Source organism: Manacus vitellinus, unplaced genomic scaffold (assembly GCF_001715985.3).
Source record: "Manacus vitellinus isolate BGI_N305 unplaced genomic scaffold, ASM171598v3 scaffold_14_pilon, whole genome shotgun sequence".
NCBI lineage: Eukaryota > Metazoa > Chordata > Aves > Passeriformes > Pipridae > Manacus > Manacus vitellinus.
The window spans coordinates 7,696,398-7,712,735 of NW_021939063.1; the positions used below are offsets into that span (position 1 = coordinate 7,696,398).

The 16,338-nt window shown below is 42.6% G+C and overlaps 1 protein-coding gene across 1 annotated transcript in view; it reads right to left on the reverse strand.

Annotated features, from left to right (window-relative positions):
* Positions 1–4,323: 4,323 nt before the first annotated feature.
* The window catches only part of PTPRG (protein tyrosine phosphatase receptor type G), a 374,823-nt gene continuing 362,808 nt past the window's right edge, over positions 4,324–16,338 (reverse strand). Inside the window, 4 exon segments of the mRNA XM_029958316.1 lie at positions 4,324–9,565; positions 10,272–10,407; positions 13,452–13,594; positions 14,377–14,523. Of these exon segments, the coding sequence (XP_029814176.1) occupies positions 9,419–9,565; positions 10,272–10,407; positions 13,452–13,594; positions 14,377–14,523 (573 nt within the window). The 3' untranslated portion in view covers positions 4,324–9,418.

Below are 16,338 nucleotides of genomic sequence, written 5' to 3' on the forward strand. Positions count from 1 at the left end.
ATTTTAAATTAAAACTACCAATTAAAATCAGAATGTTCATCTCATGATTGGACTCAGGGTTTGTCCAACAGTTCTGACACTGAGGCAATAACATTGAAGATAATGATTTGAGCTTGTTACAAAAAGTTCCTAAAGAGTGAAGTACCACCTGGAGAGTGGTGCTAATGGTCCCATCAGCCTGCATGTAATCAAGGCCTCAATTTATTGTTTTTTCTGTGGTTTTCTATTCTTCTTGATTGTCTGCTGATGAAACCTGATAAGTACCTTGTTACAGAAAAATGCTCATTTATCTCGTATATGCAAGACACTCCCATTCCATCCTATGTGTGCACCACATAGGAACCCCCTAGCAGAGAAGAAACAGCCAGGCTTTGTTGAAGAGATCATAATTTTCCTCCCATGCACTGGCTGAGAGAACACTAAAGATCTCATTTTATCCTGCAATCAACCTCAACAGCTCTCCCCTGGCTTTTCCTTCCCAGCAAGGAACTGAAGGGGATCACGGCCTTCCCCCTCACAGAAAGAAGGGGCCTGGGGCGTCTCAGAGCTCTGGGGTTGACCTACAGAACTTGGTGTCAGAGGGGGCTGGGGGTCTGTGTGATGCATGGCTGAGAAGCCACTGGTTCTCTATTAGGATGGGAAAATATTTTTAAAGAGTCTGTACTAGATTTCTTCAGTATCCAGGCTTTATTTGGAGGTTCCCTCTGTTGCCTCAGTGTCTCATTCCCCCAGGTCTGGCCTGTGAGGGCTCGTGTGACACCAGCTCACAAGTCTGCCTGTTTCCTTCTGTACACAGATGGTACCTATGACCTTGTCAGCAGTGCAGTTAATGGAGCAGTACCAAAAGTAACGTTCAGCCATCTCAAATCCATCCTAGGCTGGATTAACATGTATGAAAAACTGAGTGCTTGGCTCACTCCTGCAGGCACCGTGCCCTGAGGGACCCAGAGAAACCTGGGACCCACAGACCCTAAACGGTGTAGAAAAGCATCTACTTTACACATCCTGTGCAGTCCGAGCCTGCTGGCCCTCATCTTGCAGATGGGGCATCATTTTAGAACTTAAAAAACCAGCAAAACAGCTGGTGGAGGGTTGTGCCACATTCCCTTCTATCAAGTCTCGGGCTTCCAGCCAATAATACCATCCTTCCAAGGCAAAAGACACATACCTTCTGCCTTTCTTCTGATGTTGACCCAGAAACTCTTTCAGCAGCTTTTTAGACAAAGGAACAAAGTACTGGGACATAGGACCAACAGAGTTTGAATTTGGGACTGACAGAAACGCTGAGCTATGCAGAAAGAGTGGCTCACGGACACAGAGGCAGGGAAATGTGAAATATTGGAAACGGCTCCCCTAAGAGACATGGAACTGAAATGTAGAATCTTTTCAAAATTCGAAACCATAACATAAAACACCAGTGAAGCAGACGTCAAGTCCTAAACAAGGATTTCAAGACATAAGGAAGATAACAAGTTTAGAAAAGAAAAGTGAGCCCAGTGACTGTCAGATTAATTGAACACGGTGTCAGGAAAGATTGCTTTGTGAAGTGTTGCTTCTTAAAGCATTACAAAGTCGGAAAGACATCAGAAACATTGATTGGCAGCAAAGGGGAAACAGAAATCACCAGTGATCAATAAGGCAGCTGCCAGCAGGGGGGGATGACACGTCAGTGCAGGAAGCACTTTGTGGAGCTTCAAGTGGCTAAGTAATAGGACTGGGACAAACCATTGATCAAAAGTATTTTTATGTTGTAAAAGGTCTTGAAAATACACCTTCTGGCATTTGAATCCATTTAATAAGAATGCTGCTATTATTTGTGCCTGCTTAGCATGACTGCTAGCAGCCTCTGGAAGGCTTAAAGGCTAAACTCGTTAGCTCTTTATTACAGAAGAAGCTGGGATCTCCTGATACCACCAATTAATTCAGGCATATTGTTAGAAGTGGGAAGTGCTGGTAAATCATATCTCTGTTGCCAAAGTATCACTTACTGCATCTTTCCACTCTATACGAGTCTCAGCCAGGCCTCTTCCCCATGCATTTCCAAGCACGGAATCCAAGTACTTTCTCCAAGGCTTTCCCTTTTCTCTTGTCCTCTGCTCCTGCCTCTGTTGCTCACCAAAGCGGCTCCTGGGGACCAGGGCCTCCTGGAACAAATGCTGCATGACCTTTGCAGTGTTGGGAGCTGCTGTTGAGCTCAGTTCAGGACAGGGGTGTGTTAGGGAACGTCCTCCCTGCATCCTTCAGGGAGCTCTGCCCTGTCTGTGGTTAGTGCACATGATGACCTGGCTGGCAGCAGGAGGGGGCTCACCTCAGAGCTGCTGCTGTCTACTGAAAATGCCATTTTTCATTAAGGGGGCTGCCTTGGAGTGTCTTGATTTTTATAGCTGCTACAGAGATATTTTTTGTTGTTCCATCACTGCCTCAGGTCATGTTTCCACTGCCTGACCCCCACCTTCCTCGTGGCTGTTCAAGTTCTGTTTTTTGTCAGATATAGGAAGAGAATTACACCCTTCCTTCAGGATTGGTGATTTCAGTACCAGGATATAAGCCCCACAGCCTCTCCTCTGCTTCTGACTCTTCCAGGCCCTCTCTCTCCAGCATCTCACTAGGCAATGTCCCAGTTCCTCCTGTCTTTACTCAGAGGATTTCCAGCTCACTAACCATTCCTGTTGCTCTCCTTTTGCCTGTCTTCAGTGGGGTTACATTTTTTCCCTGTGTGGTCCTCCTTCCCAAAAAGAGACAGTTTTAACCCTGCTGTGAGTAGGCTGGGAGGTGTCCTTACCTGGTCCCAGGGTAGACTTGCCAGACCTGTACTTGTCCAACTTGCAGCAGGTGGGGTTGGCTTGTGTTCAGCTTGCCATCAGCTCCATCCTTCAGGAGCTTCCTGGACAAGAAGGATTTAAGCAGCTCTTTTCCCATATTGTTGTTATGAAGGACCATGTACCCACCTACCTGGGCCGGCAGAGGCTGCTGTCTTCTCCATGGAGGGGGAGCAGCCAAGCTGAGTGGAGGAGCCTTCCCTGGTGCCTGCTCCTGGTCTGGAAGATGTACAGAGGGCACTGGGCTCTGCTGGTGCTGGAGCATCCCCCCGAGCAGGCCTGGCAGACTGGGAAGCAGCTCCCTGCCACTCATTCATGAGGCAGCGGGACCTGCTGGTGGGATGGTGTTGAGCTGCTACTGGAGTGCAACATGAGGAAACACCCTGGAGCAAGGGCTGGAGGGAGCACACTATGAAATGGGGGGGCTTGATAGGGGTCATCAGGCTGTGCTGCAGTGTCTCAGTGATCACAGTCCCCATCCAGTGCCCCAGGCTCCGTCTTTCTCCCTGTCAACCAGAATGTGGAACTTACAGGTGAGAATGCAGCAACACAAAAGGCAGCAGATGGAGTGTATTGATTTTAACCAGCAATTTTACATCAACAAACCATTCCAGTTATGGATGTTGTTTGTCCATGTGCAGGTGCTGCTCCAGAGGCTGCGTGCTGCTGGGTTTCTGAGGGCTCTGCCAGCCTGGGCAGTTGCTGTGCCAGCAGCAGATTGCAACGAGAATCTGTCCACAAACTCGAGTGGCTTTCCCACAAGAACAACAGGAAAGGTAACGCAGCACTGAGCACAGAACCAGCACAGGAGGCAGCGTGTGGAGCTGCCGAGGTTTTGTTGCAGAACACGGAGCATCGACGGCGTCGTGTGCGCTTCAGTGACAGCTCTTGGCTAGAGCGGCAGGGAGGTGTGACTGCTAATCCACTCCACGGGGAATATTTGCTGCTTTCTCTCTAGGATTTGGAACATCTGTCCCCCCGCTCCCAGCCTGCCTGACATGGGAATGAGTACTTTTGCTTTTCCTACCGCAGCACTGGGGTTAGTTGAGCTGTGAGTTATCACAGTGAATCAGGGGACGGTGGCTTGGTGGAAGCCCCTGTTCCTCTAGGCAGGCACTTGCTGGCAAACCAGGGTTGGAGCTAAGGAAGGGCATGCCAAAGGAGCTCACAGGAAAGCTCAGGCTCTGAGGCCCTGTTCAGAATGAAGACAGTCCTCCTTCCAAAAGGGATTTGGATGGGTCACAACCGTCTAGGGAGGAGCAGTGGTGGAGAGGGAAGGGGTTACTGGAAGCTCTCTAATAGTTGGAGGCAATTAAGAAAGGAACAGTGATTTCCACTGTCACCAAGAGACCGTTCCCAGCTGAGTACTGCTTGGAAATTTGAGATCTAATTAAAGCAGGCCTTGGATCTCATCATTCTTCCTGCACGCCTGGGACAATGAAATACTGACTCCTGCATCTGTTCTGTATGTGTACCCGATGCAAATAAGGAAGAAGTCTGTAAATACATCAAAAACCATACTTTATTTTATGTATAGCAATACAATTTACATATTAAATAACACTATAATAGAATGATTTGATATAGTTTAACATAACAAAAAGAAGATTCTTCAAGTTACAAAAAACCCCCAAACAAAAAACAAAAACGAACAAAAAATCTCCCTCAAAATACTCCCTCCCACCCTCTCCCCAAACCAAACACCACATTTTTATTTTTTTTTTTCTGAATGGATCAATGAGACAAACGTATCCAGTGACTGGCTAAGTCTAATTCCTATTGCACACACTGACAATGGAATCCAAAAAAAATATCCAACTTTCACAATCACTGCCCCAAAGAAATGACATGTGTGGAAATCTTTTTTGGAGTGTGATGATGGTGTCTCACTACCTCGATACACAGAAGGTTTGTGTTCACATAGCCACCACAGAACTAGGAAGGAGGTGAAACTAGAAAAAAATTAGCTTTATATGAAAATATAAAATTCTATGATTATATACCATAGATACAAAGTTCCCAGAAGATGCTTATCCAAGCAACAAAATATTTACAGTTTTAATGACTTTGCTATTTTAAAAATGAAGGAAAAGAAAATAGGAGTACACATGAATGCTTCAGTCTCTAGAAACAATGGCTGCTTGCTAGTCTCAAATGTTCTAACAAAACAAAAAAAGTCACTACCCCAAATGTTGGAGAGTTGTGACATTGTATAAAATTGACTATCTCCTCTTTTGGAGACGTTTATTCTTAAAACTCAAGACATTTTTCTTGAAATTAATTATCCTCTGTAGAAAATGCTTCCCTTTGCAAATAGTTAACAAAAACACTAAAAACAGTTTAACAGCTAAGACAAAGTAGAGGCCAAATCTCTTCATTACAGTTCCTCTTTTTCTTTATTTTTGCATTCCTTCTCCTTTGATAAGTAAAGCCAATGTAGTTCACATTGTTAGAATGGCAACAAAGAGAAGAAGAGCAAAGGGGTAACAGTGAATTACATCTGAAAAAAAAATTAAAAAAAAAGAGAAAAAGAAAAAGAAGAAAAGCAATGCAGTGGATTAACAAATAGGCATTTTCCCTTCATATAAAAATTCACTGGCACCATTTGAATATAAATTTCAGAACGCAAGATCTGATGTCAGAAGACATGAATTTGAGAAAGACTGCTAAATCTTTAAGACAACTACATTTTAATTTTTTTTTTAAATTAAGTTGGTTTTGTTTTGCTGAGAATTAGTAGTATGTATCTTTGGTAGAATTGATATCTATACTTTTTAGCTTTTAAATAAAATATCTTAAAAGAAAGATTAATGAGAAGGCAGTTGTGCTGTGTCATAAAGATTCTTCTCCTAATGTTCCAATGTATCACTCTGGGTTCAAACAATTTGAGCAGTCAGAAACTGGAAAAACAACTGAATTTTTTCAGATCCTGTAAATGGCTCTGCTGACCTAGAACAGACCAGACCCGCAGTGCAGAAACAGTCACTCACAAGAAATAGTTTAAGGGGTTTGGATTTTTCTTTTTTCCTGTTCCTAAATTAGTGTTTGGAAACAGACACTGAAATACTAAGGACAAATGCTGTTTAAAATGAATGCTCCTTAGACCTTGGTCCCGCAGAAGAATCAGTGCTCAGCCTGCACATCTGAGCAGTCCCACCGGCTCTGCCAGACCTTCCTACAGGCACCAAGCTCACATACAGGAGTGTTTGCAGGATGGGGCATTCAGCTGAGACTGACACCCATTTTAGAGGTTAAGATGGTACAGCAGCTTTCCAAGCATTCCCTCTTGGAAAGCTTGGCTGCTCTTACTCAGCACCGTTTATGTCTCTCACGGTCTGCGGGCACAGTACACATGCAAGACATGGAGGAATGGTATTTTCTAAATGCAGACACACGTGCACACGTGTGCTTCAGTCCTTCCATATTTCTCAGGGCTGGTGCTGAGGACCATGGGGATATACTCAGGTTCTCTTAATTTGCAAACCTGCACATCGCCTCTGATGCTTGAAAGACATCCTGACTGAATGCCAAGAGGTGGGTACAGGGGGGGGTTGATGTGCCAAAAGCAAGGTTGGGATGCACAGAGCAAGACACTTGTGGGAACATCAGCAGATCTCATGAGTGCCCATCTCCCAGCAGACACTCCCTCCTTCTGCCACTCAGTCCAGGGAAAGGTGCAAATCCATGTAAGAGAGCAGAGCTACAGCTGCTTACAGTAGGGTAGATTTGGCTCTTTGTGCACTTAATCCTGACCTTCACAAGCAATTTCTAGCTTCACCCACTTCAAGCCTCATGCATCACTACCATCTATTGGCTACCTGACTGTCAGCACTGCACTTAACACACAGCTCCAGCCTCCTTACAAAAAAAAAAATCTATGGAGAACTCATAGAACACCAGTGTACATTATTTCCCCATGGATTAAACCCCAAGCAAAAGTATTTCAGGTGTCAAAAAATGCCAATGCAAATGCATGGATTTCCAAAGCATCTACCAAAGTTCAACCCCCGCAGCCTTCATTCATTGATGTTTAAAACTTGTGAGAAGGTAAGGGATTAAACCAAGGGTATTCAGACAGTGTGTCACGAACCACAGTTATCTTCCATCATGCCAGTGAAATGAAAAGTAATCAGCTGAAAGTACTGAACAAATCCAACCCTCTTGATGCCTGCAGTAATCTTCGTGTCACTTAGCTCTTGTCAGGGTTTGAATTCTTAACTTCTCCCTACACCTCCCCAGGAACTTAAATACTTCAGATTGAACTGATCCAACTCATCAGTCCCTTTGTGCTACCAGCTGGAATTTCCTGGGGCCAGGTTGATTAGTGGGGGTGCAGGGGGGTTTCCCAGCCTCTAATGCTGATGCCCACTGGCCAACAGACCACTCAGCAAAACCTTCCAGACTTTGCAGGCAGCAGCACTTGAAAACTTACCTAAACAATTCTGTTAGTGGGGTGTAGTGACTGTAGAGCCAGTCCTACCTCCTACCAGGCATTAACTGACTCCCTTCTCCATGCCAGGCTATCCCAGTGCAAAGGGGATGCAAACTACAACCTTTTGAAACATTCTGCACATTTTTTATCTGGACTAGCTGTTGCTGGACATGAGATTTCCTTACTGAAACCACGGGCTTATTATCCTGTTCAGCATTAACAGTTATTGGGATCACTTGTATGGAGAGAGATTCAACAAATGGAGAAGTGAAAGGTTGCTGATGAGTTCTTGAATACTGTGGTGTTGAATTAATTGAGTAGGAAATCTTTCTTTCATTGAAGACAAAAGGCCAGATTTTAGCACATACCAGTTTGCATATCTCCTCTGCTCTCAGCAAGGTCGTATCAGTTTGCATCGTGAGAGGTCCTGAACCAAAATGCCTACTCTCCATATCCTTTTAAGCAGTTTGCTTTCAGCTTCCTTGTGAGTGAAAATACACAGAACTCTGCCAAATGTCTGTATTTCAGCAAGACTGGACTGGCAGAAATTAATAGGTTTACATTTAAATGAAAACAATAGGCTGTATTAAATGAAAAAAAAATATGCTGTAACATTTTGACAAGTCCCGAAAAATTACAATGCACGTTTTGTGTAGCTGAAATTCAGAAGTAAAGAAAATAATGCTACATATAAAGGATAGTGCCTTTAACCGTCCACCAAATGTCAGGATGGCTGAAATCACATATTTCTTTTTCCAGGCAGATTCAATAACCCCTCCTCCCTACTCAGCCGAGCTATGAAGGACACGATTAACTTCAATTTTAAGGAGAATTAAGCATGTGCTTACTTCTTTTGTTAAACAGGGATGGACCTTGTTGAATTATGACCAATACAAAGGAAGAAGGAGCCAGTTGGGATGTATACTTAAATGCTCCAAACAATAATTCAATTATTTATATAATCTGGGGGAAACCATTTCATTGGTGTGGGAGGGAAAACACAATAAGCTAGGTTTGTGCTAAAGAATTAGTCTGGCAAAAAAAAAGAGGGAGAATGTAACTTTATAGGTAGTTTTTTTATTAGTTTGCTTCACCAGTAAATATGGATCAGTACTTTATGTTTTAGCACTAAAGTATGAAAATTACACACCTGTAAAAATGGCATCTAACAGTTATGAAATTAAGAAACGCCTGTCATCATGTAACATACCATTAGGTGTGAGGTCATATTCAAGAAATAGTAAGGAAATTAGATGTGTTTAAAATATTGAATAGCTAGTAATGTAAAATATTGCTACCTTTAATATATCTGAAAACAGGTCTGATTTTGGGTTGTAGTAGATTTCTCACTGTATTGGCTCTGATGAGAATAAAACCAAAATACTTTCCCATCACAGGGTTGGTTATAAACCAAAATCAGCATTTTTCTGATTACATGGGGAAACTTTGAAATTGTAAATTCAAAACCTATCACTGTGTCCCAAATATGAATTGCATCTAATTTATAATTATATTGTATGTAACATATATTCCATGTGAAGCAAGTCTCAGGCCTGTAAGTGTACAAAATAGCAATTTGAAACAATACAGAAATAATTGTTTCAGCTCCACAAGGCTTCACTGTAGCTAATAATCACCTGCCACGTTTTGTCAAGAAAGGATGAACACTGCTCATCCACTCCATGGAATGCAGAACACCGTTACCAAAACTGTGACATGATCATTAAATAATAAATATGGTATGAAGGGGTACAGTATCTGTTGTAGAAAGAATCCATCTGGCCTAGCATTCAAGATTTAGGATTCGAGGGTCACTGTAGTTAGCAAAACTTCACTGCATTTAAACAAAACAGAAAAAAGCGTATGTTTGTTGTCATGGAATGTCACATCAGGGCTTGTCTTGTATTAGAGTATTATAGGCAGTAACACTGATCATATAGTGCAAACTAGATAAAATTGCGTTTCACTGTGTGAAATAAACAGAGGTGCAAATGCTCAGTAGGATACCATTAAGACATAAAATGGCAAAAAATAAATATCAAAACTTTTATCAGTGTAAAAAAGTAATTGGGTTATTGTATAACCTAGAGTCTGGCAAAAAAGGCCTCAAAAAAGTTCACTCAGTCTTCAGAAGTTCTACAAATTAAGTGCCTTTTCAGGTTTCCAATTAGACAAGAGACTCCATGCTTTCTGCGGGATCAGATTCGTCACTGGCCATCACAGCACCATTTTTGTCCAGTGTCATGGGACCATTTCCATTTTCTTTAGTGCTGACCAAGCTTAGCATTGCCTTATAAAGAAACTGGTACTGTTCCTGGAAAAGAAAGGACAAGTTATTTCAATCCTTTAAGGTGTACATAAATGAGCGACACTTAAATGTGGCATTTCCAGGGAAGGTCATGGATATTTGTTACCAGAAGCACACATGGAGCAAAGAAATAGACTTAGAGCAATTATCTCTGTTAATCTAGTTTTACCTTGTCAACCCAAATTCCAGTTTTGGGTAGATTATATGGTTTCTGATGTATTATTAAGTGCTACAGGAGGGCAGGACAAACACCTGAGGCCACAGCTCAGCCTCAGGTTGGTCCCTGGGCAGCAGAACCTCGTACCACACACACTGAGCCAAGGAGGCTGCTCTTGTTGGACACCCAGTGAAGAGCCTTATCTCCCTGGAGCTCCACCTGCTCTGCTGCATCCCTTCAGACCACAACATGCCAGGTTTAAACAGCACAGCATAGCTCACAGGGCTGGCAGGGGGATGATGACAAGTCGAAAGGTCCTTCTCTACTAGGACTGCCTTATGGTGTCCCCCTCCAATGTATGAGAAATAAGTTTAACTGCAAATCAGAGACTTACAGTGTGGGTATGAGGTTTATAAAAAAGTCCAAATGCAAATTCTGCTCGGTAGCAGATGCTGTAGGGCTTGATAACATACACAACGTGTGTTTTAGTGCATGCTTTTGGTCTCAGATGACAACCTTGTAAGCTATCTATTTATATTCCATTTAAAGACTTACAATGTCTGTAAATACTCCAGGTCGCATAAGATTTATCATCTTTGCCACCTGGAAAACATCGACAGCATTTTCATTCTCCAGCTGCTGGGACAGAGTGGTAAGGGCACATAGCGTTCCTGCTGACACAGCTCCATACCTGGAAAACCACACCAGAATGATGAGTTACTCAAGAAACACACCTGGGTGCAAACACAGGGTCATGAAAATGTTGTTACAGTCTTATCTGATTACTGCAGTTCATCTTTGTATCTATTAAATGCCTGTTTTGTAGTGGTTAATTTTTAGTCATTTTGATTTATAGAAGAAATTTGATGGTACACCAAGTCATCTCAGGATATCTGTACTATTCAACACAAAGAACTGTATCAGCAGCAGAAAGTGAGCCATTTCAAAATACCCAGCCTGGAGACTGTAACACCGAAATCAGTTCTCACACGCCACGTGTACTGAGAGCATCTGCATTACAGTTGAGCGTATTTTAAATTCATTAGTGGGAGCTCAAGCAAAACATAAACCATTAGAAAGAAATGAGACTTTTCCTCTTCCTCCACATCTGACAATTACAGCAAAATAGCACGGCTGTGAGGTGCTCACAAGTAAATGGGGCACATCTCAAAGTCTTCCTTAGGTCTGATTCATCGGCAAGAGGCAACATCCCTGAGCCAGGCACCCAAGAGACATTATGGATTCTGAAGAGTTGAGCTGTGCTGTCATGTAATAAGAACCTGAGCAGTGGTTATTTCGTGAGGAGCACAACTCAGTGCGTCCTTGAGAGGTCAGGTGGAAATCTCAGTGCTGTAAATCTGGGGGTGTGCTTGTGCTGTATGTGCAGGTGGGAGCCACAGCATAAAGGATCCTACACAACTGCTTCTGAGGAGCCTCCACTCTACTCTGCTCTCCCAGTACTCAGGAGACTGAAATTCTGTCCTGGCTCTGCTGTGGGTCTGCTCTGTGACTTTGAGAAAGTCTGTGTCTAAATGTCCCCACTGGTAAAAGGGCATCGGTGCTGCCCTGCTCTCTAAACTGTTTGGAGAGCTGTACGTGAAAATGGAAATGATGAGCAAGGGCTGCCATACCATCTTGTATCACAGGATTACTACTAGGATGTTTTACAGCATTCCTGTGGAAATCAAGACATCTACTGACTTAATTTCATATGATTTTTGCAAATTCAGCTTGCCTAGAAATGGGAAACAACAGATCTGCTATGTTGCAGGTGAAGTCTGTAAAAGAAGCAGCAGCACCATCCAGATGGCTATGACAGGTCATCTATAGGGACAGTGGACAAAGTGCCCAGTGTATGTGCCCAACAGGACACAACTAAATGTCTCTGAGGGTATAATGGCCTCATTTTTATTTGGGCTGGTTATCTCCAGTTCCCAACAATCTGAAGACTTTTCCTGTGGAAAATTATGCCGCAGATCTTTATCTAGTTGCCTACACATGGGAAGTTATATTTAAAAATCTTGACAACTGTCTCAAGTTGGAATTTCTGAACTTTTTAAAATGTTATCAAGTTCATCCCACCATGTACTTCCTAAATACCACATACATTTATTATTTGCAAATTCATATATTTGGAATTAATCTGCAGTTGTAATTATTAGTGGATTATGTGATATAGTTGTTGCATGTAGCAAAGGGAAATTTTCATTTTCAGCTACATTTGCTTAGGCTCCAATGAAAAGCAGAATCCACATTATGTATTAGGCATAAAAATAAAATCATTGAATATGAAAAATAAACCAAAAAAGTAATTTACAGAAGGAATGACTCAGCACTGTTAGGAATACGATTTTGATTTTCTTTTTTTTCATCTAGCATGAAATGCCCAAATCAATAATGGTATTAATTTTGTAAAACATAATCTTAAATACTGCAAGAGTAGCAAAACCTCACTTCAGACTACCCAAAGCATGAATATTAAAACCAGCCTGGAATTAATCAGTGCTGGCAAAAGGCAACAGAGCTTACACTGTACATTAGCAAGGCAGGAGGTTGTGGGAGAAAAACTACTTGCTGCAGCCCAAGGCATCATTTTCAGGAGTCAGTTGGGAAAAACCTGTTGCAGCAGGGAAAGCAGGGAAAGCTGTTTCAGCATCAGTGGATACCAGTGGTATCCACACCCCAGCACAGCAGCTGGTCTGACCACTGAAACACCAGAGTGTGGTAGTAATGTTTTTGCAAAGAAGGGGAAGATTCCCCAAACCCTCCCACTAATTCTGCTTTGTGGCAATGACAGAAAGTCTAATGGGCTGTAGAGCAAAGGGGCTGCAGGTATAGCAGGTGTTTGCACTCAGTGTTTGCTCTAAGGACAGCACAAGCAGTGTCAGAAATTAGGCCTCCTTGAGATTTTAAGGACAGAATGACTCCAGGAAGTGCTCTGCCCATCAGGAAACAGTCCCTCCAAAGAGATCCTGTTAGACCCAGCCTCCAGCCTCACTATAATGGTATTTTGCAGCTCCATAATGCGTGCAAGTAATAATATGCAATGCAATATTTAGCACCCTTTATAATTTGGTGTTCAAGCGTAGCTGGCAGGACAATGCTCACAAAAGAGGCAAGTGTTGGGGCACGCTGGCCCCATGTTAGCAGGCTCCCTCCCTCCCACTTGGCACCATATGGGCCCCTTGGAGTGTTTTTGGGGAAGCAGAAGGAATAAAAATAAATCTTCTCTCAGAAAACGTAGGCCCTTTGTCACAAGATACTTCTGCTGCTCATCCTGAGACACAGCTGAGCTGAGCTTGTTCTGGCACATTAAACTTGAGCTGTTAGACAGGAGCTCAGGCTGTTTTGAAACTAGTTACCATAAGCCCATATTGGGCTGCTTAGAGTCTTATTTAAACCAGGACTCTGCTGGGTTCTGAAACAAGTTTTAGGATTTGTTTGGGATACTTCCAGGTGCAGAAGAACCCAAAATGCTTCCAAAGCAAACAGCCTCACTTCCTGAGTCCACCTAAGGTTATGACCAACATAAAAACTATGTTAAGAAAAATGTATTTGGCCTCAGGTGCCAACTGAAAACTCATCTCTGGAAGTTTTAATATTCTTATCCTGTTCCCTAGACCACTAAACTCCATCTGCTCCATGCAGGAATGGACATCACTCCTAAGAAGTGTCTTGTAGTTGAGTAACATCTTGTACAATCTACACATAAATGAGAGAAAAGTGATGACATACTCATCATGAACTATGGTGGGGCCATCCCTTGTTAAGGCCTCTTCCTTGATTACATTGATAAGTTCAAAGGTACTGCTTATGGGAGCGTCTGGGTTTGGCCATTTGGGGCACTGAAAGTGGCGGACTTCCAGAACGTAGTCATCCTGCAATGACAAACCAGCCTGGGCATTAGCTTCTTTCACTCCACACTCATCCACTCCAGGGAGAAAGAGGGAAGAGCCTCATTACACACTGAAGAGAAACTTTCTTCTTCCAAACAGGTTATACAGAAAGAGGACAGACACACAGCTCCAACATTTCTGCAACAGTGAACACCCTAAATAATGCAAACTTAACAAAATGTTTAATTGATACAGATTTTGTATTTGAGTTCAGGGCTTATATCAAACCTCTCTGAGAGCCCTTATAGTTCAAAAGTCAAACAAGAGCAACCAAAGAATTAAAATTTAAAAGGGCTTGAAAAGTAATGGTTTGCAGCAAAGTCCAGCTGCAATTCAGATAGCAAACTAGAAGCAGGTTTATAGTTCAAAGAAATGTGTTTACATTTTTATGTTTAGTTAAGACCTCTGGACAAATTATAAATGATGCATTTTATAAGCAGAAATAGGACAATACACCTTGGTGTACTTTACAAAAAGTAATTCAATCTATTTTGGTTTCTCATTTTGAAATCACATGTCTTCACTTTGAAGTAAGACAAACTTACTACAATCTTACTAGCTAAAGGAATCTGCCTGGAGGTAAAGGATGTAAGAGGGAGAAGAATTCAGTGAGAATCCCTTTCCTCTGAGAACAACATGCATGCACATGCATTTATAAGTAATCCTTTTCAAAACTGTTTCTGAACTATTCTCCTTCCTCATTTAAATGCCATCAGTATAATTTTGGTGAAAAGCAAAGACCCACATTCGGAGGCTTATTTTACCTGGGTAGCTTCAAGGATAAAGTCATGGATGATAATTTGCTCTTCGTTAGAGAGGCACAGTCTGTCTTTGCTGATAAGGGTCACAGTAAAGGCCTCACAGTTCATGGATTCCTCGCGACTTGGCCAGTACACAAACTCATCTTCTGCCTGGAGAAATGAAACAACACGTTACTGGAGCCTTTCAGATACCTTGTGTGCAACTGAAAAATCCAGTGGATCAAAAAATTGGTTTGATAAACAGAGATGATCAGGAGCTGACCTTTACAAGCCATTTCCGTCTAAAACAAATTTACTGTTACAGTAGGCAGGAAGCCTGCCAGATCCTCCCTTTGTGTGTCCAAACAGGTAACATCTGCTTTTTAATTGGTTTCATAGGGAAATAGTTATCTTAGCTCATTCATACTTAACCTTTATATTGTATCCCAGGCTTTATTGCCTCCTGTCTACAGTTTTGCTTGAAAGTCAGATATTTGTTTAGAAAAAACTCATTGACCTTTAAAAACTAATGAAATTATTTTTAATTTGTGTTTATTGTAGTCTAATCCAAAACTCAAGCTCTGTGGATCAGGTCTAGGTAGAAGACTGATGGGATACTTATGTAGGGCTTGAATTTTTAGGAGCAAGTGGAGGAGTGAAGAGGAAGGAAGAAACGCAAATATTCTTAGCCTTGAAAAAAAACATTGGCTTAACTTAATGGAAGTTCTCCAGCAAAACACCTCTACTGAAGGGACACTGTAAAATCTCAGTGAGACTGTGAAGGGTGGAAGAAGCTCAATGCTGAAGAAGTCTGAATGACAGGATGTAGGTAACATCCTGTCAAAGCTGTTCTTTAAAAAATAACTGTGAATTCCTAATTTGCTGCAGAGAGAGGAAATTATGGTCTGTCACCACATACATGCAAAGTCTGTTTCTACTCCTAGCTTCAGAGGTCTATGTCCCTGCAGCACAAGCACAGAAGCTGCTCTGGTTGCATGCACAGAGCACGCCTGTGTCTCTGGACAACCCGTCTTTCACTCCTGAGAAAACATGAGCTCTGAACCCACGTCATCCCGCTGTGGCCACGCACATGCCTCTAAAACCAGGTGTATTTCTGTGGGTCCAGAGCTTTGGTGCACGTGACATGCAAGATACTGTTGAGATTTGGGCCGTCAAGGTTTATTCTGTAAATGTGACATAAGGCATAAGTCCTCTGAGTGCCTTGACAATTCTGCCCTCAGTAAGCAGAGGCACTGGGAACCAGAGTAATATCGCTGAGCGCCAGGGAAGGGACCTGTCCTGCCACCTGACAGGTCTTCACACAGCAGGTACTTTGCATTATTGTGTTGTCCTTTGGCATTACAGATTCAGCACCTGTTTTAGTCCCGTGCCACTCCTCCTTGCCAGCCAACGCATCCCACACTGACCACTGAGCTGACACTGGGATGCTGCTGCCTCGCTGGCCAGCCTCCACCTTGGGAATGCCACTCCTTCACCTGGTGAAAGCAGGGATGTGGCCAAACCCAGCCTTTAATCACTACAGTTCTGCAGAGCAATTTCATATATACATGGAGACAAGATCAGCTTCTTCATTTCCACCTGACACACTTTTATTTCATTAGTGCTTTCCGATTCGATCGGATTTCTCTGAACGCTCCTTGCCTCGCAGTGCCTGCAATCCCTTTCATTGCCCTGCACACAAGCAACATATTGACTGCTGCCTCTTTAGTAGCCCCTCATGACTGCTATTTTCCTGCTGTAATGAAGGTGGTTTCTCTTCCACTTTCAGCTACAATTGTCTATTCACCTCAGTGATGCATGCATGAAAAAGCTAATCGTTTAGCTCTTAATCCTTTTCAACACGCCCTCTTGAGACGTGCTGGTAAATCTGGAAGTAGTGATTAGCACTTCACCTGTGTCTCCTTATTCTCTCTCTCTGTCTGATGCATTATTTCCACTTAAATTAACATACGTGTTTGCTTTTTA